The sequence below is a fragment of the Callospermophilus lateralis genome, chromosome 2, assembly GCF_048772815.1.
Source record: "Callospermophilus lateralis isolate mCalLat2 chromosome 2, mCalLat2.hap1, whole genome shotgun sequence".
Taxonomy (NCBI): domain Eukaryota; kingdom Metazoa; phylum Chordata; class Mammalia; order Rodentia; family Sciuridae; genus Callospermophilus; species Callospermophilus lateralis.
This window is the reverse complement of record NC_135306.1, coordinates 141,444,415-141,471,491: the sequence shown is the minus strand read 5'-3', so window position 1 is coordinate 141,471,491 and position 27,077 is coordinate 141,444,415. Positions and strand designations below refer to the sequence as shown.

General features: G+C 34.9%; 1 protein-coding gene across 1 annotated transcript in view; it reads left to right on the top strand.

The window, feature by feature from the left end:
• Ankrd42 (ankyrin repeat domain 42) overlaps positions 1-26,779 on the top strand; it is a 66,209-nt gene extending 39,430 nt beyond the window's left edge. Inside the window, exons 8-13 of the mRNA XM_076842062.1 lie at positions 1,105-1,230; positions 4,074-4,179; positions 8,459-8,634; positions 17,579-17,705; positions 20,059-20,203; positions 25,800-26,779. Of these exons, the coding sequence (XP_076698177.1) occupies positions 1,105-1,230; positions 4,074-4,179; positions 8,459-8,634; positions 17,579-17,705; positions 20,059-20,203; positions 25,800-25,886 (767 nt within the window). The 3' untranslated portion in view covers positions 25,887-26,779. The remainder of the gene's footprint in view (positions 1-1,104; positions 1,231-4,073; positions 4,180-8,458; positions 8,635-17,578; positions 17,706-20,058; positions 20,204-25,799) is intronic.
• Positions 26,780-27,077: the final 298 nt, after the last annotated feature.

Genomic DNA, 27,077 nt, shown 5'->3' with positions numbered 1-27,077 from the left:
AGTTGGTTTTTTGCTTACTGTTGAGTGTTCAGGGTTCTTTGCATATTCTAGATGCAATTTATTTGTCAGGTATATGAATTACAAATATTTTCCCATTCAAATCTTGCCTTTTTTGTTTTCTAAATGTTGTTTTTCAAAGAGAAAATGTATTAAGTTTTGACTAAGTACAATTTATTGATTTTTTTGGGATAGTGTTTTGTGGTCCTATTTTGACTTGTTTGCCTGTCCCAAGATCAATTTGCTATTTTCCTAATTTTTTTCTGAAATCTTTATTGTTTTAACTTTTTCATTTAGACCTCAATTTAATTTTGTATATAGAATGAAATGTGTCAGTTTTTTTTTAAACTATGCATAATCAGTTGTTCCAGCATTATTTTTTGGAAAGACTTTACCTATTTACTTTTCCTTTACTCCCTTTTACTTACTGAAATGTCTTAGCCCCTTAATCAAAAACCAGTTGCCAAAAATGTGTGTATTTGTCTATTATTAATTCTTATAAGTGCTTACTACTGTGCCTGGCATTTAGCAAGGGTTCACTATATATAGTTTTATAATTCAAGACATTTTATGAAGCATCTATGTTCAAGGCACCAGGTTAGGTACTTTTACATACATGTGTTTGTATGTATGAGTGTATGTGTGTGTGTGTGTGTGTGTGTGTGTGTGTATATATATATATATTCATAGGAACACACTTCTTATCCATTTTCAGGATATTTCAGTATCTTCACTTTAATGCAAGCAGAAGAGGGAACGGTCTATGCACATGTAGTCCTTGAGACCTGTGTCTTCATGCAAAGAATTGAAATGACCATCCTTTTGTGTTTTGTGGTGGGATGAGGGAGAAAGGGAATATGACTAGTAATATATCTGATTCAATACTTTTGGCAAGTTTGAAGTCTGGAGGAGAGGAAGAGTAGCCCAACTGGTAATAATCTTATTTTATAATTTTCTTTTTATTACTTGCCACACATCAACTGAACTCATTCTAATATAAAAACCTCAAATTTGAGATAATATTGGAACCTGAAATATATGACAGCTTAAGGAAGGGAAAAGAATAATTCATTTGTTTACTTAAATGTTGAATTTTTTTCTCAACAGCATTAGCATTTCCAGGTCATGTGGCTGCCTTTAAGGGTGATTTGGAAATGCTTAAGAAATTAGTAGAAGAAGGAGCAATTAATTTTAATGAACGTGATGATACTGGATCCACTCCTATGCATAAAGGTGAACTATTATATTCCCACTCTTTTTTAGTTCTGATAACAATTGCAGCTGAGTTATTGCTATTTGAAGTAATTATCCATCAGAAACACATGAAATATATGAAAATTCTTCTTTATGTCTTAGCAGTATAAGTCTACATTATATGACTTTCATATAAAAAAGCTATGAAAATCAGAATGACTGATTTTCAATTCAAGTGTTTTGAACTTTTTATGGTGCCAGACACCTACACATTGTCACATGTAAGGTTCATTCCAATGAAATTTCTATTGTGACATTATAATGTTAGTGAAGATGTGAAATGCATGGCTAGACAAATTTCTTAACATATTTAAAATGAGCCTGTCAGTTGGTGCTAAAATGGAAATATATTTCTTGAAAAATTTTATAGCAGCATTTTGTTCTTTAGACCTGTAAAATTTTTTTAAAAATTTTTATTGTTGGTTGTTCAAAACATTACATAGTTCTTGATATATCATATTTCACACTTTGATTCAAGTGGGTTGTAAAATTTTTTTTACTTCCATAGAAATATCAATGGACATTGTTAGATTTGAACATATTTCAAAGGTACTCTTCCCCTTTATTGTCCTTCCTTCCACGTGAAATTCTATAATGTTGATTAGAGTTCTTTTGGTTTTTAATCAGACTTTTTCAAATTGTCAACTTGGTGTTGAAATTCTAGAAATTATGTTTGTTAATCTCCCCTTTTGGTTTTAGCCAAAAATCAAATCTTGGAACCCATTATGCTTGAAACTTCCATTCTGTTTTTTTTTTTCTAGTATTGTGTTAAAAGTTTCTTCATGATCTGATGGAAGGTGATGTTTGTGAAGCTCTTAGGAAAAAAAGATAGTAGGCTTGCTAATATAATCATATGTTTAAATTGAACTTTATTTCATAAATAAAGTTTTGGACATCCCCAAATCATATATTATCTTCCCATTGGTTAGGTTTTTAGCTTGTTAAACTTTGTTTGATCTATAATGCACCCCAAGTATAGAATCTAAGCACCATGTGTACCAATAATTTTATAAGGTAATAGTTATATATTCAGCACCAACTATGTGTCTGTTTTCTGAAGACAGAATGCCAGGCCTTTCTGTTAAGGAGCTACAGACTTATCCCATGAAAAAAATTGAGATTTTTTAAATAAGACGGGTTATAATTTGTGGCAAAAAATTGGCTGTTAAAATACACATGATAGGAATTTGGGAATAGGAGTTGAGGGACAGAAAAATTTGGTAAGGATCAAATTATTGAAGAAGTATCCATGGGGATTTAGTAATGATACCTGATGCTTAAATGACACCTAACATAATGCAAAGCTCTTATTATATTTTAATCTTTATTGTAATTTTATGAAATAGCAGTATGCTTTCTTTATAAATAAAACATCGTCTCTGTAAAGGATGAGGAAACTGAGGTTAAGAAAGGTCAGGTACCTTGACTCAGGTTATGTAGTTAGTAAGAGCAAAACTGAGAATTGCATTCATTTTTTTCATGCATTAATTCACTCATGAACTCCATAGACATTTATTGAACATATGTGCTAGCTATTTGGTGTGTTCTGGGGATGAAGACTACAGTCCTATTCTCAAGTCTCATTGTTTAGTAGACTTAAATTCAGGTTTATCAAGCTTATTTTCCAAAGCTTTCCTGAGCCTTTAAATGGACCAAGAATAATGGGTAGAAATTAAATGAACACACAGTTTAGTGATGGGCTTTGGAGTGGGAAGAGCAGAGTTGTGGAGGTGAAAATTAATATAGACAGCACATATTTTGGAGACAAGATTTAGACAAAGGTGATAACAGTTCATATAATAAGTATGGTTTAAAAGGTTACTAATTGTGAGTTGTGAGAGTTGGAGGAATAACATATAAATAATGGAGTAAGATTTCTGAAAAAAATCTGTGTAGGTCTCAGTGGTTGGCATGTACTCATATTCTGGTGTGATGCAAGATTGGGTAGGAGTTCTATCGTAGGTGACAAGCACTTGGGTAAGGATTATAAAAAACTGGATTCTAGCTTCAAACTCATTAATTCTTTGCTGTGTGATGTTAAATAAATAACATTTTTGAGCCAGGCGTGATGGTGGAAGCCTGTAACCCAGTGTCTCAGAAGGCTGAGGCAGGAGGATCTCAAGTTCAGAGCCAGCCTCAGCAAAAGCAAGGTGCTAAGCAACTCAGTGAGACCCTGTCTCTAAATAAAATACAAAATAGGGCTGGGGATGTGGCTCAATGGTGGAGTGCCCCATAAATCCAATCCCTGTACCTCCCCTACACACACACACACACACACACACACACACACACAACAACAACAACAAAACCATCTTTGAGCTTCATGTTTTATGTCTAAGTAAAATTCTCTGTATAGAGACTAAGTACAGTATATATTTGATTACATGTGTGTCTAAAAAATAAATAAAGGAAACACAGCAAATAACATTTGCTTAATCTTCTTTTCTTAGTTACTAAAAGGATCAGTACTTAAGAAAGTACTCTAGCTGGGTGCTGTGGCACACGCCTGTAATCCAGAGTGTTGGGAGGCTGAGACAGGAGGATCACAAGTTCAAAGTCAGCCACAGCAACTTAGTAAGGCCCTAAACAATTTAGTGAGATCCTATCGCTAATTAAAATATTTTAAAAAAGGGCCAGGGATATGGCTCAGTGGTTAAGCACCCCTGGGTCCAATTCCTAGTACCAGTGAAACAACAACAACAACAAAAAACAAAAAAAAGTATAATAGGATTGTCCCTAATTTTTGAAATTGTTATTAATAACAACTCTTTTTTTCTGTATTTCTTGTTTGTTTCTTTTCTTTTATTTTATTTTTAAAACAGCTGCTGGACAAGGCCACATAGAATGTTTGCAGTGGTTAATTAAAGTGGGAGCAGACAGTAATATTACTAACAAAGCAGGGGAGACACCCAGTGATGTGGCTAAGAGGTATAGATCCCTATCTCCTTTGTTCCTTTCTTTTGTTTTTAAAGTTTTAATTATACCTTCTTATTTAGAAACATCTGAGGATTTAATGGAATTAAATCAAATTCAAAGATTCATTCAAATGCAGATGAAATCACAATTTTCAAGCTGAATTGACATTTGCTATTGTATTAGTTCCTTTCTTTAAGACTGTGATTCTTACCTGGAAAGTAACATTTGTCTCCTTTCCTGGGAGGAGGGTATTTAGAAATCAAGGGGAGGATTGTCACAGTGACTGTTAGAATGACCATCACTAATCTTTAATCAGATCTAGGAATGCTAAATATTCTGCAATGTTCAGAATAGTAGTGTACAATGAATTGTCCTGCCCAAGTGTCTGTAGTAACCTTTTAAGATATATTGTGGTACTAGTGTGATAAAAAGAAATAATTAATATTAATAATACAAAAGGAAATTACAAGGGGTTTTAAATGTATTTTAGGATTTATAATTGAATTAAATATAACACCTATTATTAAACACTACCAGCTCATTCAGGTCAGATCTTCAAGGAATATTTAGATACATTCATTTGTTCATTTGATTATTCTTTCATTCTACTACTAGTCTATTACATGACCCAGATGGTTAGTCAGATTATAAAGATGAGAAAACAACCCCTGACATCATGGAGCTATTAGTAATGTGGGGAGAAAATATTCAAACAAAAGTTCTTATTAATTATCATCCTTGTACCATATTATATACTCTGTAAAGGTGCTGTAAGAACATATGAAATCCTCCAAAAGGATGAAGCAGGAGGATTGCAAGTTTGAGGCAACCTGGGAAACTTAGCAAGACCCTGTCTCAAAAATAAAAAATAAATAAATAAAAAGGACTGGGATGTAACTTAGGTTCAATCCCTAATATTGTGAGAAAAAACAAGGAAGGCCCAAGCCTTCCTGTTTGTAAGTTTTGTTTTTTTTTTGTGTGTGTGTGTGTGTGTATGTATGTGAGAGACATTTACATCATTACATATGATGGTAAGAGTTATGAAGGAAACTATAGGGGGACAGAATTTAAATAGAGGTCAGGGGAGGAGGAGTTATAAGATAACATCATGTATGTTTGTGGTTCAGAACTCCATGGATGTAGAGTGTGAATATGGGCTAACAGTGGAAGGTGATGCTTGACCTGATGCTTGGGTGCAGTCATTCTCTAAATAATTGAAGATTTTTTGTGTGCTCATTTAAAAAAATTTTATCTGTGGTGTTTCTTTGATGCCTTGGAATATGGTTTTATTGTATCATGTACCTGGGATCATTGCCAATTCAGGTGTATTTTTTTATTTTTATTTTTGAAAATAGTTTTAGTACCTTTATTTTATTTATTTATTTTTATGTGGTGCTAAGGATAGAACCCAGTGTCTCACACTTGCAAGGCAACCACTCTACCACTGAGCCACAACCCCAGTGCCAGGTGTATTTTTATTTTTAAAAAATAGGCTTATCAAGACATAACTGACATATAATAAAATGCACATAATTGTACAGAATAAAATGAATTTTTATATATGTAGACACCATGAAACCATCACTATAATTGAGATAGTAAACATACTCTTCACCTCTGAAAGTCTTCTTTTGCCTCTTCATAATCTCTTTCCCAGTGCCAAAGTATCTTTCCTAAAGCAAACACTGATCTGCTTTTTTTCACCATAGATAAAATTGCATTTATAAAATTTTATATAAATGGAATCATATGTATACAGTCAAGTGTTGCTTAATGGTGGGGAGACAATCTGAGATAAATCACATAAACCAAGATGGTATAGCTTACTATACTATACATTAGGGTTACATGGTATAGCCTATTGTTCTTAGGCTACAAACCTGTGCGGCATGTTACTATATTGAACAGCATAGGCAATTGTAACACAACATAAACATAGAAAAGGTCCTAGAAAAAGAGTACACAGAAAAATACTAGATGGTAGAAAATTTTCTGCTCTGTTTAATACTATGAGACCACCAAAGTATAGGCAGTCTGTTGATGATCAGTGTTGTTATGTGGTACTTAACTTGTACTCTGTTTTCTTTCACTCAGCATAAGTACTTTGAAATCCAGCTATGTAGATTCATAGTTTGTTTTCTTCTTACTGTTGAGTGTTCCTTGTATGTAGAATTCCATAGTATTCTGTAGTTCAATTGTTTATTCACCCATTGAAGGACATCTCGACTGTATCCATTTGTTGGTGATTATGAAGAAAGTTGCTATGAATATTAATATACTTGTTTTTTTTGTGTCCGTATAACTTTTTAATCCCTTAGGTAAACACCTAGAAGTAGGCTTGCTGGGCCACATGCTAAATGTATGTTTAACTTTATTTAAAAAATTGCCTACATGGCTTTAAAATGACTGTACCTATTTACATTGCCACCAGCAATGAATGAGAGTTTCTGTTATTCCACATTCTCACCAACATTTGATATTGTCAGATTTTTGATTTTCATAATTCAAATAGGTATGATAGTGGTATCTCATTGTCATTTTAATTTGCATTTTTCTAAGGAAAAATGGTTTTGAGAATCCTTTTATTATGTATTTGCCATCTGTTTATTTTGGTAAAGTGATTCTTCAAATCTTTTGTCCACTTTTTCCCCCCACATTTTTTTTATTGGTATTAGTTATATAAAATGATGGTTTTGTCTGCTTTTTAAAATTGTATTATTTTCTTATTGTTGAGTTTTAAGGGGTTCCATATGTATCTAGATGTTAGTTCTTGTGTTTTCATTACCTCAGCAATATCTTTGAAGAGCAGGTTTTTTTTGTTTTTTTTTTTTTTTAACTTATTTGTCCTTTAGTGGATTATGTTTTTGGTGTTAAAGAAATCTTTGATTAGTACAAAGTCAAAGATTTTCTTCTAGAAGTTGTATAATTTTGGACTTTGAGGTCTATGATTCATTTTAAGTTGGTTTTAAAAAATATGATATGAGTACATCCTAAGTTATTTTTCGTATACTCATATTCATTTGTTTTGACACTGTTTGTTGAAAAGTGCAGTGTCCTTTTTCCACTGCCTTTTGCCTTAGTCAAAATCAGTTGTTCATGTGTGTGTGGGTTTACTTCTGAACTCTGTTTTGTCTATTTTATCTAGGTCTATATATCAGTTTATATATGAATATTACATAGGTGATTGAGTACCATGGCTGTATCTGGAGTTATCTGTAATTTTGGGTTCACATTTTCATTTATACACTAAAATTCTAGGTGTGAAAAATAGTGTTATTACAAAGATAAGTTTGAATCTAACATAAACATTCAGTAAATGATAGTTGTTAAATTAATGGCCTAGTAGTAGATAAAGTGAATTCTGATAATCTTACAATTTTCTATGTGAGTTTTATTACTGTTATTTAAAATTTTTTTTTTTTTTTTTTTTTTTTTTTGGTGGTGCTAGGGATTGTACTCAAGTACTCATGGATTCATGCATGTGTCTTTGGCAAGTGTTCTACCACTGAGCTACACCCCTAACCCTTATTATTATGTGTTTAAATGGTTTGTAATACCTGATAAAAGATAATGATGTATGTATGTTTGTACGTGTGTATGGTTATGTAAATATGGGGAAGATTTTGTGTTTAGTAATTCTTCATGTCTTAAGATAAAGTACTAAATATTCCAATTAGCAAAATTGTGGAAAAAATATGCAGATTACATCTAATCACAACAGAAGCTCCCAAACCAAGAGTATATTGCAGAAAGCTTTGTAGAGACATGAGAAAGAGTGAAGAGAATAGAAAATGTCAATGGGAAGGTCATTATTTTTCTATTAAATTTCAAGCCGTGCAACTGCTTTGGGTCGAGGAAGGATAGATTAATGAGGGTAGAACTAAATCTGGAACCAGAATTAATTTTACAATCTAAATTGGGCCAATAAAAGGCAGCAAAGACAGGGAGTGAAGTTAGGATAGTTTTGTGCTCTCTGAGTTAAGTAGTTCTATTTGGGGGCCTACCAAATTATTCTTTTGATAGTGAATCTCCTTTCCTAGTGAGATTTTGCCAGGAAAACTTATGGAATCTGTTTTAAATATGAGTACTTATCTTTTGTGTCCAGTAACTGTTTTGAGTTTCCTACATAACTGAATGTATATTAAATCTGACCTTCAAATACAAACATTCTTCTTGACTAGTGTGGGTGGGTTGATGGAAGAACATTCAGTAGAATTGCCTAAATTAAGAGCAAACTGCAATTTAAATTTGAAGATTGTGCATCTGGTTAATTATTAATTCTTTTCTACAGATTTGCCCACTTGGCAGCAGTGAAGCTACTAGAGGGGCTGCAGAAATATGATATAGATGATGAGTATGATATTGATGAAAATGATCTAAAGTTTTTTGTAAGGCATGGTGTTGAGGGAAGCACTGATGCCAAGGATGATTTAAGTCTGAGTGAATCAGATAAAACAGATGCTAGAAGTAAGTATGCCACCTCTGTTGTGTGTTATCCTTTCAGAAATACCATAGCCACTTTTTACCATGGACGTTATTCTAAAAACAATTACTATATATAAAGTACTTTATAAGTTTTTATTCTTGGGTTGTTGAATATATAAAGAAGTCTAAGACCTGGTTGTTGTCCCTCAAGTGGGGAAAGTTACATAAAAGAAAAAAATCTTTGAGTGTATCATAAGAAATAGGGGAAAAAATAATGCAAGGATTTCCATGGTTCATTGGCTGATAATTTTTACAAATGATAATATAAAACATTTATTGATTATCTAATATGGACTAGTTATTGGAGAAATAATAAAGAATACAGAGGAATTTACATTCTGGTGGGGTTCTCAGAGGGAAGGGTAACAAATAATTGATAAGAAAATATATGCATAAATAAAATAAAGTAGTGTGGTAGGGTGGTCCTGTAGATAGCTCTTTGAGGTAAAATTTGAGAAGAGACCTGAATGAACCACATGAACCACAGAGTGAACCACATGAAGATCTCAGAAGAACATTCCAAGCAGAGGGAGCAGTATATGTAAGATCATAAGTGTATTGAGTGTGATCAGTGGGTGCTGGAGAAAAATCATTAAGGAACTGGTGGCAGATAAAGTTGGAGAGGTAAGCATGGGCCCAACAAAATCATTAAGGGATCTAATAAGGACTTTAGATTTAAATTTGTTTTTGGTTCTAGGGATTGAACTCAGGAGTACTCGACCACTGAGCCACATCCCCAGCCCTTTTAAAAATTTTATTTAGAGACAGGGTCTCACTGAGTTGTTTAGAGCCTCACTTTTGCTGAGACTGGCTTTGAATTCTCAATCTTCCTTCCTCAGCCTTCTGTGCTGCTGGGTAGATTTGGATTTTATTTTAGATAGAAAGCCATTGGTGGGATTTGGGGTTATGAATAATGTGACCTAATTCATGTTTAAAAACAATATCACTGTAGCTGCTTCATAGATAAAAGACTGGGGAAGAGCATAACATTTCAGTTTGGGTATCAATTAGGTGGGAAGAGAACATATTCATCAAATGGATGAATCTTCTGATATTCATTTATTTATTTTTGTTTGTTTTTTTGTGGTGCTGGGAACTGAATCCAGGGCCTGGCACATGCTAGGCAAGCATTTTTTTTTTTTCCACTGAGCCATGCCCCAGCCCTCCAATATAATTTAAATTTGCCACAGATACTAAATTAGAATTTTTAAGAGTAGATGCAGCATATCTGCACAGATTTCCTGATGTAGACCTGTAACTACCACTGACACTGGGATTCTCCATTCTTGTTTTACTTCAGTGTTTTTATAATAGAGGCCTTTATCACCATTTCATAGGAGCTTACTTTACAATTATGTGTTTCCCTTTAAGGATATATATATATATATATATATATATATATATATATATATATATATGTATGTATTTCCTGCTTCTTTAACCAAATTGCATCAGTAAAACTATACTTTATTTGGAGGATGGTGGGGGAGAAAGCAAAAGTCAGGATCCAAGCAGCCTTGATTGTTTTTACATCTAAATTTGCAGTGGTGTGGGAAACCCCCTTCCCTTCACAGAACCAGAATGGAAGCAGGGAGATTAGGTAGGAGGATACTGCCTTAGTTCAGGAGAGAGTTGATGATGGCTTAGACTAGAGTTTGGATGATGGAGATGGTGAGATTTGAATATATTTTTGTGAGAGATGCTAGGATTCATTGACAGATTTGGATTCAAGGTGTTTGAGAATAAAGGTAACCAAGTGTGTCTGTTAGATTTTAGACCTGGAAAACAAGGTGAATAGTAATGAGTTTCTTAGAACTCAGGATAGAGTAACAGTGGAGACTTTTCAGAAGCAGAATTTGGGCTTCACTTTGAAGGCCAGGATTTAATAGACAAATGGATAAGGAAGGGATTCTGCTCACCCAATAAAATATATCTGCTGTGTTCACAGCCCTAGGCTAAGGGCTATGGCAGTGTGTCAGAAATAGTTCTGTTTTCTGAAATTCAGAAAATATTCTGAATTGACTCAGTGTATTACTAAAAAGAGTTACAAAATTGTGCTTTATCAGTTCTTATTTCTCATTATTGAACATGTTTATAGATTACTGGTTATGTATCAGACAGGTTCTAGGTGCTAGGATTACATTGGTAAACACAAATATATAAGAATTTAATCATCATCTTCTAACAGCAAAAAGATATTTTAGTATATTTAAATATTTTATTGTTTTTGTTAAGATTTTTTATTTATTGTTTTTGGTTACATATGACAGTAGACTTTATTTAGACATATTATATATACATGGAGTATAACTTCCCATTCTTGAGGTTGTACATGATGTACAATTACACTGGTCGTGTATTCATATATGAACATAGGAAAGTTACGTTGGATTCATTCCACTACTTTCCTATTCTCATCCCCCCACTTTTTTCATTCCCATTTATCTAATCCAGTGAACTTCTATTCTCACTCTTCCATCCCCTCTTATTGTTTGTTAGCATCCACATATCAGAGAACATTTAGCTTTTGGTTTTTTAGGTTTGGCTTATTTTACAGCATGATAGTCTCCAGTTTCTTTCATTCATTTACTGGCAAAAGTCATTCTCCTTTTAGGCTGAGTAATATTACATTTTATATATATATATCACATTTTCTTTATTCTATTCATCTGTTGAAGGACACCTAGGTTGGTTCCATAGCTTAGCTATTGTGAATTAGCTGTTGATGTGACTGCACACTGAAGTATGCTTATTTTAAGTTTTTTGGGTATATTCTGAGGAGTCGGATAATTGGGTCAAATGGTAGGTCCATTCTAAGTTTCTTGAGGAGTCTCCATTACTGCTTTCTAGAGTGCTTGTACCAATTTGCAGTCCCACCAGCAATGTATGAGTGTACTTTTTCAACATTTATTGTTTCTTGTATTCTTGATAATTGCCATTCTCAGTGTGGTTTTAATTTGCATTTCTCTAATTGCTATAATGATGAACATTTTTCATATATTTGTTGACTGATCATATTTCTTCTTCTGTGAAGTGTCTATTCAGTTCCTTTGCCCATTTATTGATAAGGTTACTTGTTTTTTTGGTGTTCAAGTTTTTTGAGTTCTTTATATTTCCTAGAGATTAATGCTCTGTCTCAGGTGCAGGTGGCAAAATTTTCTCCTATTCTCTAGGCTCTCTTTTCATGTTCTTGATTGTTTCCTTTGCTTTGAAGAAGCTTTTTAGTTTGATACCATTCCATTTATTGATTCTTGATTTTACTTCTTGTGCTTTAGAAGTCTTATTCAGAAATTTGGTTCCTAAGCCACAGTAGAGATCCAGGCCTACTTTTCCTTCTAGGGTCTAATGCCTAGGTCCTTGTTGCAGTTTGAGCTGAATTTTGTGCAGGGTGAGAGATTGGGGTTTAATTTCATTTTGCAACATATGGATTTCTAGTTTTCCCAGCACCATTTGTTGAAGAGGCTATCTTTTCTCCAATATATAGCACCTTTGTCTAGTGTGAGATAACTGTACTTATGTGGGTTTGTCTCTGCGTCTTCTGTACCACTCATCATCATGTCTCTTTTGATGCCAATACTATGCCATTTTTTGTTAATTTTTTATTTTTAAAAGTATGGAACTGTTGATCATCTACTCTTTGATTCTCACAACAAGGTTAATAACCTCCCTTATTATTTCATGAAAGAGTTTTAGCTTTTAAATTTTTTTTTTTTTTTTTTTTTTTTGTGAAAAGCAAGGGTTTATTTCGCAGCATTCCCAACACGCACCACGACAGGCCCAGCGTGGCGGGCGGGCGAGGGTGAGGGTGGGGACACAAAGGGACCACCGAGATGGGCCACAGGCGCAGAGGGAGCGACAGGCGCTGAGTGGGAAGGGAGCAGACGCTGCGGGAGCGAAGTGCCTGGGGTCCCAGGGCCCTTAGCTTTTAATTTTATACTGATTGCGTTAAGGAGATATGCCAAAATTTAATTTTTATGATTACCACTTAAAGGACAGTCTTATTCCACTACATGATATCTTATTGTGCTCACACCACCATAACTAAATACCGGTAGACTGGGTGAGTCAAACAACAAATTTATTTTCTCATAATTCTGGAGGCTAGAAGTCCTAGATCAAAGTCCAGCAGTATTACTTTTTGTGAGGGCTTTCTTTATTACTCTGAGATGACCACGTCTTCAAATGGCAAAGAGAAAGAGAGACAGGGAGGGGAGAGGGAGGGGCGAGGTGGGGAGAGAGAGAGGGGGAAGTATACTAATCTACAGAACCAGAACCCTACTCTACTCTCCTGTCACCTAACCTTAATGATTACTTTCTAAAGACCTATATCTCCAAATAAGGTTACATTTGGAGACTAAGGCTTCAAATAAGAATTTTAGTGAGATGCATTGAGCCCATAACAAATGGATAAACATAAGTATTCTAAATTAGCAAGTGAAAGTGGGAGTGCTTTTTTCTCTCTAGGGGATGTGTTATTAGGTTGATGCAAATGTATACCCTAAAGTCAGAAGGACAATAGCTTTTCTTAGTGTTTTGTTTTTTATGGAATTAAATTAAATTCTAGTATTGAGAGAAACCTTTAATTTTGGTATCATTTCTGCTGATGGTTCAGCTACTAGTATATAACTCTCCTGTCAAAATTTTTATTCTATAAAATTCTAATAATAATGGTTTACATTTCTATAATATTTTATAATTTTTACAACTCTTTAATATCTCTGTTTTATATTTTAAGAAGCACTCATTTAGTATAATATAATTTGATAAATAAAGAGCCTGAGGTTCAGAGAAACTAAGTTAGTTACTCAAAATCACACAGCAGCTGGAAGCAAGTCTTTCAGACTTCCTTTTCCAGTGTTCTTTCTGGCCACCACATACATTGCCTCCTGAAAGGAATAATTTCATGCCATATAACTGTAATTTTACTTCTCGTGATACTTAGTCAGAGAGCCATGGTTTGTACTAATGAATAAGAACTGTTTCTGTGGAGCTCTTTCCTAGAAGAAGGGTGAAAAGAATCTGAACTGAGGCTAACCAAAACAAAGGCATGTGTAGTGGGTGAATAGAGTTCGGCAGTGAATTCAGATACTAGAGCTTGATCACTTCTTAGCTGTGTTATTCTTTGAGCCTCACTTTTCTCATCTATGAAAATTAGAATGTTAATATTGTATTACCTGATGGAATTGTTAACACACTAGAGGATGGAAAGTGCTTAACCCATGTTAGATGCTCAAAAATGTCAGTTTCTTTTCTTTTGATCTCTGTAGGGTGTTTTCATTTATTCTGCCAGAAAGACCTAGTTTATCCACACTGTATTTTTTTTTTTATTTCTAATTCATGGATTTCTTCTTTCTTTGAAAAAAATTTTAAGAACTCCCAGAACACTGTGGGGAAGAATCTTACTCTCCAGGGAGAGTAGAAGATTCTTTCCTGGTGAATCTAATCAATGGAGAACTTGAAGATGCTGAGATCCCCCAACGGTGGTGCTGAGAGTTAATAATCTCTTTAGAGTTTCCTAACATCTTTATTTTAAATAACTTATTGAAATATAATTCATATATCATTTCATTTGCCCATTTAAGGTATACCATAAAATGGTTTTAGTGTATTCGCATATTTGTTTACAAACAATTACCACAATTTTATGTTATTTCTATCACCTCTGAAAGAACTCTCAGGGCTGGGGTTGTGGTTTAGCGGTAGAGCTCTTGCCTAGCACATGCAGGACACTGGGTTCGATCTTCAGCACCACATAAAAATAAATAAAGGTATGGTGTCCAACTACAACTAAAAAATATTAAAAAAAGAAAGAACACTTATCCCTCCCTACCAGTAGTCACACTTTTTTAACCCTCAACTGCTGATCTACTTTCTGAATCAATAGATTTGCCCATTTTAGACATTTTACATAAATGGAACTGCACCATATGTGGCTTCTTATTTCACTTAACAGTGTATCAACATGTGTACACATTGTAACATGGGTTAGTACTACATTCCTTTTTATTGCCAAATGAAAATTGATATTTTCATTTCATCCAAATGAAATTATCCATTTTCAGATGGATATCATACACACACACACACACACACACACACACATCAGTTGATGGACATGAGTTGTTTCCACATTTTGGCCATTATGAATAATACTGCTATGAACATTCATGTACACTTTTTTGGGTGGAAATATATTTTCATTTCTACTGGGTATATACCCAGCAGTGGAATTTCTATGTCATCTAGCAACTCTATGTTTAACATTCTGAGAAACTGCCAAAATGTTTTGTAAGTCAGCTGCACCATTTTACATTTTTTTTTAAAACCATATTTACAGGAACTGGGGTTATGGCTCAGTGGTAGAGCGCTTGCCTCACATGTATAAAGCCCTGGTTTCAATCCTCAGCACCACATAAAAATAAATAAATAAAGTTATTTTAAAAAAAATGTCAGTCTGCTGGTCTTCAAGGAATAGTATTTAAAAAAATAAATAAAAACCACTTTTCCATGTTTAAAGTGATTATGTCAGATAAGAAGATGCAACATGTTTTTCATGCTACTAGTAAAGCTCATTTTACATTCTTACCAGCAATCTTTGAGTGCTTGAATTTCTCCACACCCTTACCAACATTTGTTGTTATTTGTCTATGATTATATCTGTTTTAGTGGGTGTGAAGTTGGTATCTTATTGTAGTTTTAATTGGTGTTTCTCTAAGGACTAATGATATTGACTGTCTTTTTTTCATGTGCTTACTAACCACTTGTATATTTTATTTGGAGAAAAGTCTCTTCAAATCCTTGGTCTGGTTTTCAACTGCTTGGTTTATCTTTTTATTCTTGTATCATAAAAGCATTTCTGGATGCAAATCCCTTTTGACCTATGATTTGAAGGTATCCTCTCTCATTCTGTTGGTTGTCTTTGAACTTTCTTGATGGTATCCTTGGCAGTGCAAAAGTTTTTGATGTTGATGAAGGCCACTTGAGCTGTTTTATAAGTTGTTGCTTGTGCTTTGGTTTCTTTTTGTTTGATATTTTGAGAATGTAAAGGACTGCAGGAAATGAGTAATTGATCTTGTAGGATTTCAGTTTCTTATGAATTTTTTTGAGTAGAAGACACTTATGAAGAAATTACTGTCAAGAAATTTCAAAAAGTTGTTTTGGGAAAGACCGAGAACATGACTAGAATAGTTCCTTGTGGTATGTTTGATACAAATGAGATTGTAGCATTCTTGCTATATTGTGACACTCCCTGGTACTCAGCTGGAGTGTTTGCAGCTAGTGAAGGGATACTATATATGAAATCATATGCCATTGTACTATCCCTATTTAATTTTATTCCAAGATGGTCCTTTTTTTGTCAGAGTACCAATAGGGGACTGGTTGAATTTATTGTGATCCTAGACTTCACTGGAAACAAGTCTCAGTTCAGAGCACATTTTAGTGAATTATGTTTAGGTCTATGGCATCATTGAGCCCTGTAACCATTTGAGGTTTGATAATTGGTTCAAGATTCCCATCACATTCATCTGGCCTCCTGTCACTTTCAGTGACAAGCCACTCACTATTATTTAGAGAGAAAATTTCTTTTTAGAATTTCTCTGAAGATTAAAATGGGTAAAGTTTTTAGTATCTTGTACGTCATAGACATTCCTTAAATACATGATAATTTTAATTGTTTTTGTTGGAAAATTTCTCTTTTATTAAGTTAAAATCTTTTCCTAGAATTAATCCCAATTAATCCTACCTTTTACCTCTGAGGATTCCACAGAACACGTCCTTCAAAACAGTCTTTCAAATGTTAAAGAAATTATTTAACTCTCTCAATTTTTTTCTTTTCTTTTTAATTGTGCTGGGGATTGAACTTAGGGCTTCATACCTGCTAAGCAAGTGCTGTACTACTAAACTACATCCCCAGCCATATTTCAGTGTTTTCTTATGTGGCATTTTTTACCCCTTAATCTCCTCTACCACTTTGTTTGTTGATGATTCCCAAACCTATCTGCCCCTCAGAATTATCTGGGGAATGTTTATTAAGTACAGATGCCCGAATTTGTGGGTCTGGGATGGGCTTCAAGTATTTACCTTTTAAAAAAATACTCCAGTTGATTCTGGTGGTTGTATTTTAGAACCTGCAGTTCCAATTGGTTGATAGATAAATCAGAGTGGTGTTAGGAAGAAGAGGCTGTAATTTGCTAATCTTGTCCTGTAAACAAAAGAATTTCTCATCTTTTATATTCTTGATATTTAGGTCCAGAGAATTACTTTTGTTGAAGGGGGATCTCCTGTACATTATAAGGTGCTTAATAGCATCCTGAACTCACTAGGTACCAGTAGCTGAATCCCAAGTTGGGATAAGCAGAAATGTCTCCAGACACTGCCAGATGTCCCTTGAGGGGGGGAAAAAAATCACTCAAGGTTGAGACCCTTTAAGGATGAAAAGAAAAATCATAGTTTTGGTAGTTAGAGGATGATTGAAACTAATACTTCTTCCTCTCAGTATTCTCTTTCATAGATATTACAAGTGACTAACCAAAATTTGGAATGGATTAATTCTAGGTTATTTTAAATTAATAAAACATTTAATTTCTTCTGATTTTCTAATGTATAGAGGATTATACATAGTCATGTAATATACTACTGTTAGTTTTCTTTAAACCTTCTTGTCCATAGTATTAATAGTTATAATAGTCTGATATATGCTCCAATAGCAGAGTAAGAACCCTGTGTTTAGGTGTTTTATTGCTTGCTCATCTAACTATTCTGTCACTTATGTTTTATCCTCTGTATATATACCACCCTTTCTTCAACTGCCTTCTCAAACCACACAGGCAGGTGGCTCAAAAGAAAATGCTTGAAAGGACCATGACTCTGAGCATATGTGCTGTTACACATCTAAATTAGGTTCTTATTAAATTGTGTCTTGCAGTGAGAGCTTATAACAAAATTACAGAATTGAGACACCTTCTGGAAATTGCTGAGAGCAACTATAAACATTTGGGTGGGATAACAGAAGAGGATCTAAAGCAGAAGAAAGAACAGCTTGAATCTGAAAAGTAATGTCTTTAAAACTTTAATTATTTGTATTTAGTTACCTCTCTAGATGCCACGTGAGGGTTTGCTGTTTCATCCTGTCAAAGGGTGTTAGGTTCTAAAACCTCCTACTAGATCTCTGATGGAGAAAGAGTTAAAGTTTTCTTCTAAAGAAAATGTGATAATGTATACACAACATAAAATTTATCATCTCATCTGTTTTTAAATGTACAGTTCAGTATCATTAAGTATATTCACATTGTTGTGCAACTTGAATCTAGATCTCTTTTTCATCTTGCAAAACTGGCACTCTTTAAGGAATTCGTTTTTTTTTTTTTTTTTTTTTGAGACTACAGCTATTTTAATCTTTTCAACCAGCATAGGTCTTTGAACATCCCCATCAGACTGGACTGCCTATTCATAAATATGAGACCCATTCCTGGGTTGGCCAACAAGAGTACCCATCAGAGAATGTGCTCAAATCTAGAGGCAGTGAGCAGTTGTACAGCTATACATACTTACCTTTTACTCCCTGCATCCTAAATTGACTCTCTGGACATTGGGTATCTACCTCTCTAGGAATCAGTGGCTGCAAGAATAAAAGATGCCGCATGCTTCTTTCCTCCCACTGCCTGTATGCCTGTATGTTTGCTTTCTAGAGTGCACAGAGAACAAAGGGGGACAGGAGACATGGCTCTGCAAAACAAGGGGGGACAGGAGGCATGGCTCAGTGAAACAATAGGGGACAGAACACATGGCTCTGTAAAAGAGAAACTCGAATTGCACATGGATTTCCTTCCTCTTCCTCTACTTTCCCTGCCCTTCCCATTGGTTTTATCTCTTTCCTTTACACTCTTAGAACTGCCTGTTTTCCTTCCATCCCCTTCTGGATCTAGCCTCACTAAGAAAGCTGGTAAAAGTATTTAGAGTAACATTTAAATATTTGATAAAAATTTAGCATGTTTTCCTTCTATGGATAATACTTGGGGTTTAAATAGAAGACAAAACATGTTGCCAGAATACTCTTAATGGGATTTTAGTTGTTAGGAAGCTGTGGTAGAACTTTTTCTTTTTGAGTCAGGGTTTCCTTCGTTTCTCACAAATCACATCATATAGGCAGCTAACCACTGCTTCTGTACTCTTGAAGCGTTTGAGATGTAGAATATTTTTAGTACTGGCTTTAGCCTAAGATCCTAGCTGAAAGTTCTTAGATCCTTTCATTTATATTTTGGGTACAAACTCCTGATCTTAGGTATATCTGTAAAAAAAAAAGATAAATATTGATTTGAATGATACACTTTTGGTTTGTTACTTATTATTTGCATCAAATTCACAATACAACAAAACATAATTGTATTACTCTGTCCCAAGGATCATCTATTTGTTGAACTTCTGGGCTTCCACTTCCTCCATCTTAACCCCACTCATTTTTCTATCAGAAAGAACTACTTCAGTGTACTCTCAGACTGCCCTCCTTGGGGACCTGGAATCCAAGCCAGCATGCTTTGGGAATTCTAGACAAAAAACCCTGGTTTATGTCACAGTATCTCTTGTCTGGATTATTATAACCTCCTCTTGACAGGTTTCCCAGTCTCCTGTCCTTGTGCCCTCACCAGACCTTCTACCTTGTTGTCTGTTCCCAAGAGAAATCACATTAAAACTTCAGCGAGAGCATGCTGCTTCTCTCTTCAAATCCTCCAGTGGATTCCTATTTCACTCAGTAAAAACTGAAATCCTTACTATGACTTATAAGGCCCTACCTGCCTGTTCTGGCTTTTTTTGACCTCTAACCTATACTACTTTCCATTTTATTTATTTATTTTTAAAACTACTCCATCCAGATTGGCCTCTGATTTTCTTCTTTTCCTTTTTCTTTTTTCCTTCCCAGGCATATTTCTGCCTTAGGGTTTTAGGTCTTTCCCTCTCTGGAATGTTCTTCCCCTGATGTCTACCTATCAATTTTCTGCAGAATTTTGCTCAAAGCACCCTTTTCAGTACAGCCTTTCCTAGCCACTGAACATGAAGTGCTAATCACCTCTTCCACGACATTTTATATCACTGTTTCCTGCTCCCCTCCCCCACCTTAGGACTTATCATCTCAGAGATACCAATGTGTTTTACTTTTTTTCCCCCTTCTACTATCTGTTTTCCTCCACTACTAAATTAAAGAGGGCAGGTCTTGGCTTTTTTTTTTCACTACTTATCTCTAATACACAGATCAGTGCTGGTTCAAGTAGACCTAAAATACAATAACTATGCCTTTGATTTAATTTACTTGTCTTAAATGGGCACTTTCCACTGTTACCAAAAATGTTAGTAATGGTATTGGAGTATATAATGATATTGGAGGATAATTGAATAAAATTGTTTTGACAGGACCATCAAAGAACTGCAGGACCAGCTGGAGTATGAACGACTCCGTAGAGAGAAATTAGAATGCCAACTGGATGAATATAGAGCAGAGGTGGATCAACTTAGGGAAACAATGGAGAAGATTCAGACCCCCAATTTTATGGATATGGTTGGTATCCTTAACATGTTTATTTTTATTGAGGAAATAAATCAGAGTGTAAGCTTTGGGCTGGGACTAGTTGAGTTTGAATCCTGGTTACAATAATTTTTGATTTGGGAAAATCATTTAACTGCTTTGTGATTCAGTTGTAAGTTGAAGAGAATAATTTAGACTTTTTAGAGCTGATGTCAAGATAAAAGGAATATACATCTATATGTATAGCTCTATTTATCTCTAATAGTTTCTTTCTCTTCACACACACATTGTCTACAATGTGTGTGTGTGTCTCTTTTAGTTAGGACATCAGCATGATTCACTGAGTATATAGTAAGTGCTTTTGTTAATCTTGTACCATATAAGGAAGAGTTTTTTTTTTTTTTAATAGGCAGAATAAGCAGTAAGAATTCAGAGGCAGTTAGAAAGTATGTACATTTTAATATGCTAAATAACCTAAGTAAAGTTCTTGGAATGGAATCTATTTTAGAAACCTTAGGCAGTTTAAGAGTAGAAAAGAGGCAGGCCTGATGGCACAGGCTTGTAATCCCAGCTATTTGAGAGACTGAGGCAGGAGGATTGCAAATTTGAGGACAGTCTTGGCAACTTGTTGAGACTCTGACTAAAAATAAAAGGGTGGTTGCTGGGTGCATGGTACGGGCCTGTAATCCAGTGGTTTAGGAGGCTGAGGCAGGAGGATTGAAAGTTTGAAGCCAGCCTCAGCAACAGTGAGGCCCTAAGCAACTCAGGTAGGCCATGTCTCTAAATAAAATACAAAATAGAGCACTGGGGATTTGGCTCAGTGGTCCAGTGCCTCTGAGTTCAGTTCTTGCAACACCCTCCCCCTCCAAAAAAACGGCTAGAGGTGTAGCTCAATGGGTATGGCACTTGCCTAGCATGGGAAGCCTTGAGTTTGATACCTAGTACTGAAAGGAAAAACAAAAACAATAAAAAAGATCCAGCATAGAAATTTTCATAGCATCCTTTTGCTCAGGTTATGGAATTATACAAACTAACATTTGTGTAACACTTTGTGTTTACAGAGTTCTTTCACACGTTTCTTATTATGTCATTTGTCTCGTCCTCATTTAGTATAGGAAGTAATGGAGGCTCAGAAGGGTTAAGTAACTTATTTAAATCACACAGCTGGTAATGGTGAAAATATCAGTCAAAATTTGTAACTTTGACTCCATACTCTTGGTTCTTTCACAATTGAAATTATGAATTCGGAATTCAGAATATAGTTGTAAAAAATAGAAAAATTCTTAAGAGTGACAAAAAGAGCAAATATATAGAAGGAGATTACAAAGAAACACATGTAAGAAATAGAGCCAAGTCCAGAAAAGTAGGTGGAGTGTAGAAGACAGAAACATGACAGCAGGAAACCCCATGTGCTTCTTGTGTTTGAGGCCTTCTAGATCTCAAGAGTAGATTAGGTAGAAAATGCACTGGGGAAACTTTGACCCTTATGTGTTCTTCAAGTGAAGACTGCCATGATGTGGTCCTTGTGATTGACTCATTATGATACAAGGTGGGGATTCAGACATAGTTAATATTTTCTTTCTGTAAAGAAGTTTGTTCTTCATTATTGGATGAATTAGTTCTGTTCCAGGCCTGAATTGCTTCATGATTTATAACAAAAACTTCCTGGCTTCTTTTTATTTTGTACAAACTAATTATTAATCTCTTTAATAACCGCCATTTTAGTCAGCTTTTTTGCTGCTATAACTAAAAGTATCTGACCAGCACCGTTATAGAGGAGGAAAAGTTTGAGGGCTCATGGTTTCAGAGGTCTTAGTCCATAGAAAGCCGGTTCCATTCCTTGGGGCTCCAGATGAGTTGAACATCATAGCAGGAGAGTGTGGCAGAGGGAAGCAGCTCATATCATGAGCAGAAAGCAGAGAGAGAGAGAGAGAGACTCCACTCTTCAGGTACAAATATATATCCCAAAACCATGCCTTCAATTAACCACTTCTAGCCACACCCCACCTGCCTCCAGTTACCGCTCAATTAGTCCCATCAGGGATCAACTCACTGATTAGGCTATTACCCAATCATTTCTCCTTCAAACCTTCTTGCATTGTCTCAAATGTGAACTTTTGGGGGGACATCACATCTAAACCATAAAGCCAATTTAGAAATACTAAAATAATATATGTCCTTGTCATCTTGCCACCTTGTGGCAGGGACTGCAATTCCTCCTCAAAGGTAGTTGTTTTTCTCCAGCTGCTTAGGTGGGACAGTCTTTATTTTGGGGATCACTCAAAATGTACACTTTCATTTGAGTCATTCCAAACTGACAGTCCTGCATAAAATTTTCCATTTTTTAGCTATTTACAAATTCTCTTTTCATGTTCAGAAGCATTCTGTTTTCAAGTTTGGATCTGATTTCCTTCTGCACAATCCAGGTTCTCTAAAATGCCACTCTCCTCTAACAATGTGTAGACTTTCAGGAGAGCTGACTCAGGCCTTGGACTGAGGGCCCGTTTGTTGTGTAATCTTGCTTTAGATTATTCCAAAGTAAAAAAAAAAAAAAATTAAATATATTTTTTAGTTGTTGATGGACCTTTATTGTATTTATTTTTTTTATTTTTATGTGGTGCTGAGAATTGAACTCAGTACCTCACACATGCTAGGCAAGCACTCTACCACTGAGCTACAACCCCAGCCCAAGTTAATCCCAATTTTTGTAAATGAGCTAATGTCATTAACAGCTGTAACTTGGGCACTTCTTATTTTCTCTTCTGAAAAGCTTCTAATTGTCAATCTCCTCATCTATAAGATGGGGGATAATAATACCTCATGGGATTGTAGTGATATTAAATGAAATATTATGTAGAAACCCTGAGCAGTTTGTGGCACACACAAGCTATTACTAGAAGTATTGTTTGTATTATTTTCTCCCTTTCTTGTGTCTTTTTCTCTTTTTTCCTTCCTATGCAGCTAAGGATTGGAAGAGTTTATTCTGGAGTCTGACTAAATCTTTCTCCCACTACTTTCTTATGATTGCATAAAGTTGTAACTTTAAATCTCTCCACCCAAGAATCTGCAATAGTATAATTTTTACTCAGAGAAGTTCTTAGGAGTTACTTAGGATAGTTTGACATATTTTAAAAAATTTAAAAAAATTTTTTTATACCTTTATTTTATTTATTTATTTTTATGTGGTGCTGAGGATTGATCCCAGGGCCTCGGATATACTAGACAAGTGCTCTACCACCAAGCCATAACCCCAGCCCTAAAAACTAGTTTTTTAAATAACTGTTTTTATAGTGCTTTCTTAGATATTATCTCATCTTCTCTGTATCAACACTGAGGAGGTAGATTCCATTTTATGTTATGTATGAGGAAGCTAAGTATCTTGTTAGAGCGTATAGCTAGTGTGAAGCAGGAACAAACTCAGAATCTCTGCCTTCAGATTATACTTCTCTAATCTTTTTGTGTGATTATCAAACTCATATTTTAGTACTATGTCCCCAGCAGGACTCCTCAACTATTTCTCACTGCCAGTAGCACATTTCCACTTGAAATTTTTGATGGCACCTAATTTAAAAAAATGTCTAGAACCAAACTCTACATAAGACCAGATTCCCCTCTATGTTCAAATTCATGGCATCACCATTTTCTCAATTACTGTCTTGAGTTTTGGATTCTTTTTTCTTTTTTGGTGGTACTGGGGATTGAACCTGGAGCACTCTACTAATGGACTATATCCCCAACCCTTTATATATGTGTGTATATATATGTATACATGTGTGGAAAAAAAATATATATTTTTTTCCAACTTCCTAAGAAATTGGGAATACAGTTGTGCATCACAGTGCCCGGCTCAGTCTTGGATTCTTAGTCATGACTAACTTTGTTTTCTCCAGCCCATAAAAAGTGGGCCATCCCACAGAGAGGAGCATATGCTCTATTTTTCTTGCTGACCTTGTAGGTGTCTGTGAAGGTGTCTGTGTCTGTCTGAACTATTATGATAGAATTTCTGTGTAGACACAGAAATTATCAGCTTGATTTTTACTCTCCTACCCTGAATGAATGAATGAATGAATGAATCTTCAGTTTGTCATTTATTCTTAAACGATCTTAACAGTCTTATTTCTGTCTGTTTTCCTACATGTAGCCTGTCTTTTCTAACCTTACCCCCTACTCTTTCCCATCACCAAGCCTTTGTTCATTTTGTTCTTAGGCCTGAAGGCTCCCTATCAACTCTGCCTCTTAAAAATCCCCAGGAATCATTGCTTTTGTTACCTCTTTTCTAATGCCCATGACCACATATGATCGCTCCTTTCACCAAGCACTTTTTACTGCTCTGAGGGCATCTCATTTACATTACAGTTTGAGTACTTACTTTATCCACAGTACTAAAAATTTAAGTTTCATAAGATCATCTGATTCATCTCTATAACATTTCAGTCATCATCAACTTAGGTATTGAGTACTTGAATGCTGGGCTTTGTGTCAAGACATTCTAATTTCAACCTAACAGCCCAGCCTCAAGTTCATCCTGTCCACATTACTTGCTGCTGCCATTATAAACTCCATACCCTCATTTTCTTACTGTGCTTGTAAGAAGATTTATTTTGACAAATTCATCTTTAGAAACTTGGATGATAGCAAGTTTGCAACTGAGAAGAGGAGGGAATGACAGAGAAATGACTGTTTTTCCAGGTGGTGTTGGAAGATAGCTTCCAGGTTCATACAGTACTATATATGAATAAAGCTAACTGAGCTTATTAGCAAAAGTTTCAGAAGGAACACCTTCAGGAATTAATTCTAGCCATGGGCTTTCCCCATGGACATGTGCCTTGTCCTGTTCATGGAGCTTCTTTATTCAGATTCTGTCCTAACTAGGTACACAGCATTTTTTTTAGTTGGTCACAATATTTTTATTTATTTATTTTTATGTGGTGCTGAGGATCGAACCCAGGGCCTCACACGTGCTAGGCGAGCACTCTACCGCTGAGCCACAACCCCAGCCCCCCAACAGCATTTTTTTTACTTCAAGAATTACTCAAAAATGACTAAGAGCTAGTGAACATCTGCAGTGTTTCCAGCCTTATCCCTGTTCCTTTCCATAGCATTTTATTGATTTTTCTGATAGGTCATGAGAATTACCAAGATGATTAGAAATTTTCAGGAACAATGGGAGTGGGGCAAAGTGGAAAATGAGACAAGGGCAGTAAAGAGGTGTTGTACAAACATAAAAGGGAAGAAAGGAGTCAGCAAATATAAATCCTAGCCCTGTGGGCCTGGCAAAAAAATCCAGAGGATGACATAGTGACCCTTTCTGCATTTCAGTTAGCAGTGTATTATGACATGTTAGTCTAAGATACAAGAATAAAAAACAAGGCGTTCTCTTTGAGGGATATTTTAGGTAGAGATAGGACTGAATGATTTTTCAAGATGCCTTCCCCCCTTAAGATTTAGCATAATATGAAGCATTGGTACTTCAGATTTGGGAACTTATTTACAAAAATCTTAAAAGAAATTTAATCAGAGTTGAAAATACTTTGCATGATTAATTATTTTTCTTTTGAACAGACAGTGTAGAAAGATGAAAATATGTGCTAGAATGAAAAATCTCATTTCTTTTTTCTTTTGTTGATAGGAAGATGACTCATGTGAGTCCAGCAAAGAGAAGAGGCGAGTGAAAAAAAAGGTACCTTCTGCGGGAGTATTTGTAAGAAGGTACTAACTAGTCTGTGAAAAAACTTTAAATAAACTTGCTGGATTTTCTCTTTAAGAAATCAGTATAAATATACATCTATAGCAACTCTTCTCAGAATTGTTCTGATATGCTACTATCCCATTTCTGAAGGTGGAAATATTTTATCATAGTGATTTAAAAAAATTTTTTTTGTAGTTGTACATAGACAGAATGCCTTTATTTTTAAAAATTTATTCTAATTTGCTACATATGACAGCAGAATGCATTATAATTCATATTAAACATATAGAGCTCAATTTTTCATATCTCTGGTTGTACACAAAGTATTTTGTTTATTTTTATGCGGTGCTAAGGATCAAACCTAGTGCCTCATGCGTGCTAAGCAAGCGCTCTGCCACTAAGCTATAGCCCCAGCTCTATCATAGGGATTTTTAAAATTATATTGATTTACTTGTACACTCCCTCCCCAAATTAATTTTTATATACCTACTTAAGGAAGTTAAAAGTTATGAGCAATTAAATTTGGAAAATATAAATTATCCAGTCTAATAATTAAAGGAAATCTAGTTCTAGATATTAAATTTATTAAAAATTCTGTTATGACTCCATAATAGGATTGTATTCCTTTCACTTTCTAAAGTACTATTTACAGCTGCTGTTGTGTTTATTTATTTGGTATGGGAACTGAACCCAGGGGTGCTTAACCACTGAGCCACATCCCCATCCTCTTTTGTTTTTTATTTTGAGATAAGATCTCACTAAGTTGCTGAGGCTGCTTTGAATTTGTAATCCTTCTGCCTCAGCCCCCCAGATTTTGCTGGGATTACAGGTACGTGCACCATGCCTGGTGTGCATATGGTTTTAACATTTTTCTGTTTTTCAAATGATATAACTAATTTTACAATAGCAACCAAATATCTCACTTGGCAAAGTTTTATGCAAACTGAAAGTTTGCTATTATTAAAAAAGCATAATGTGTTGCTAAGAATATCCATTTAAATAATCTGCTTCAGAATTCAACCTTTTTATGTTTTGCAAGCTTTAGAAGGAGTATAGTTAAGCAGCAGCCTGGACAGGATAAAAAATACATGGCTTTATTATTTTTCTTCCCTTTAACCCCCACTTCAAATTAAGATTAGTTGTTCTTTGCTGACTTAAAATAATGTATGATATATAGTTAGGTTCTGATTTAGTTTCCATATTTTACCTGCCCTTTCT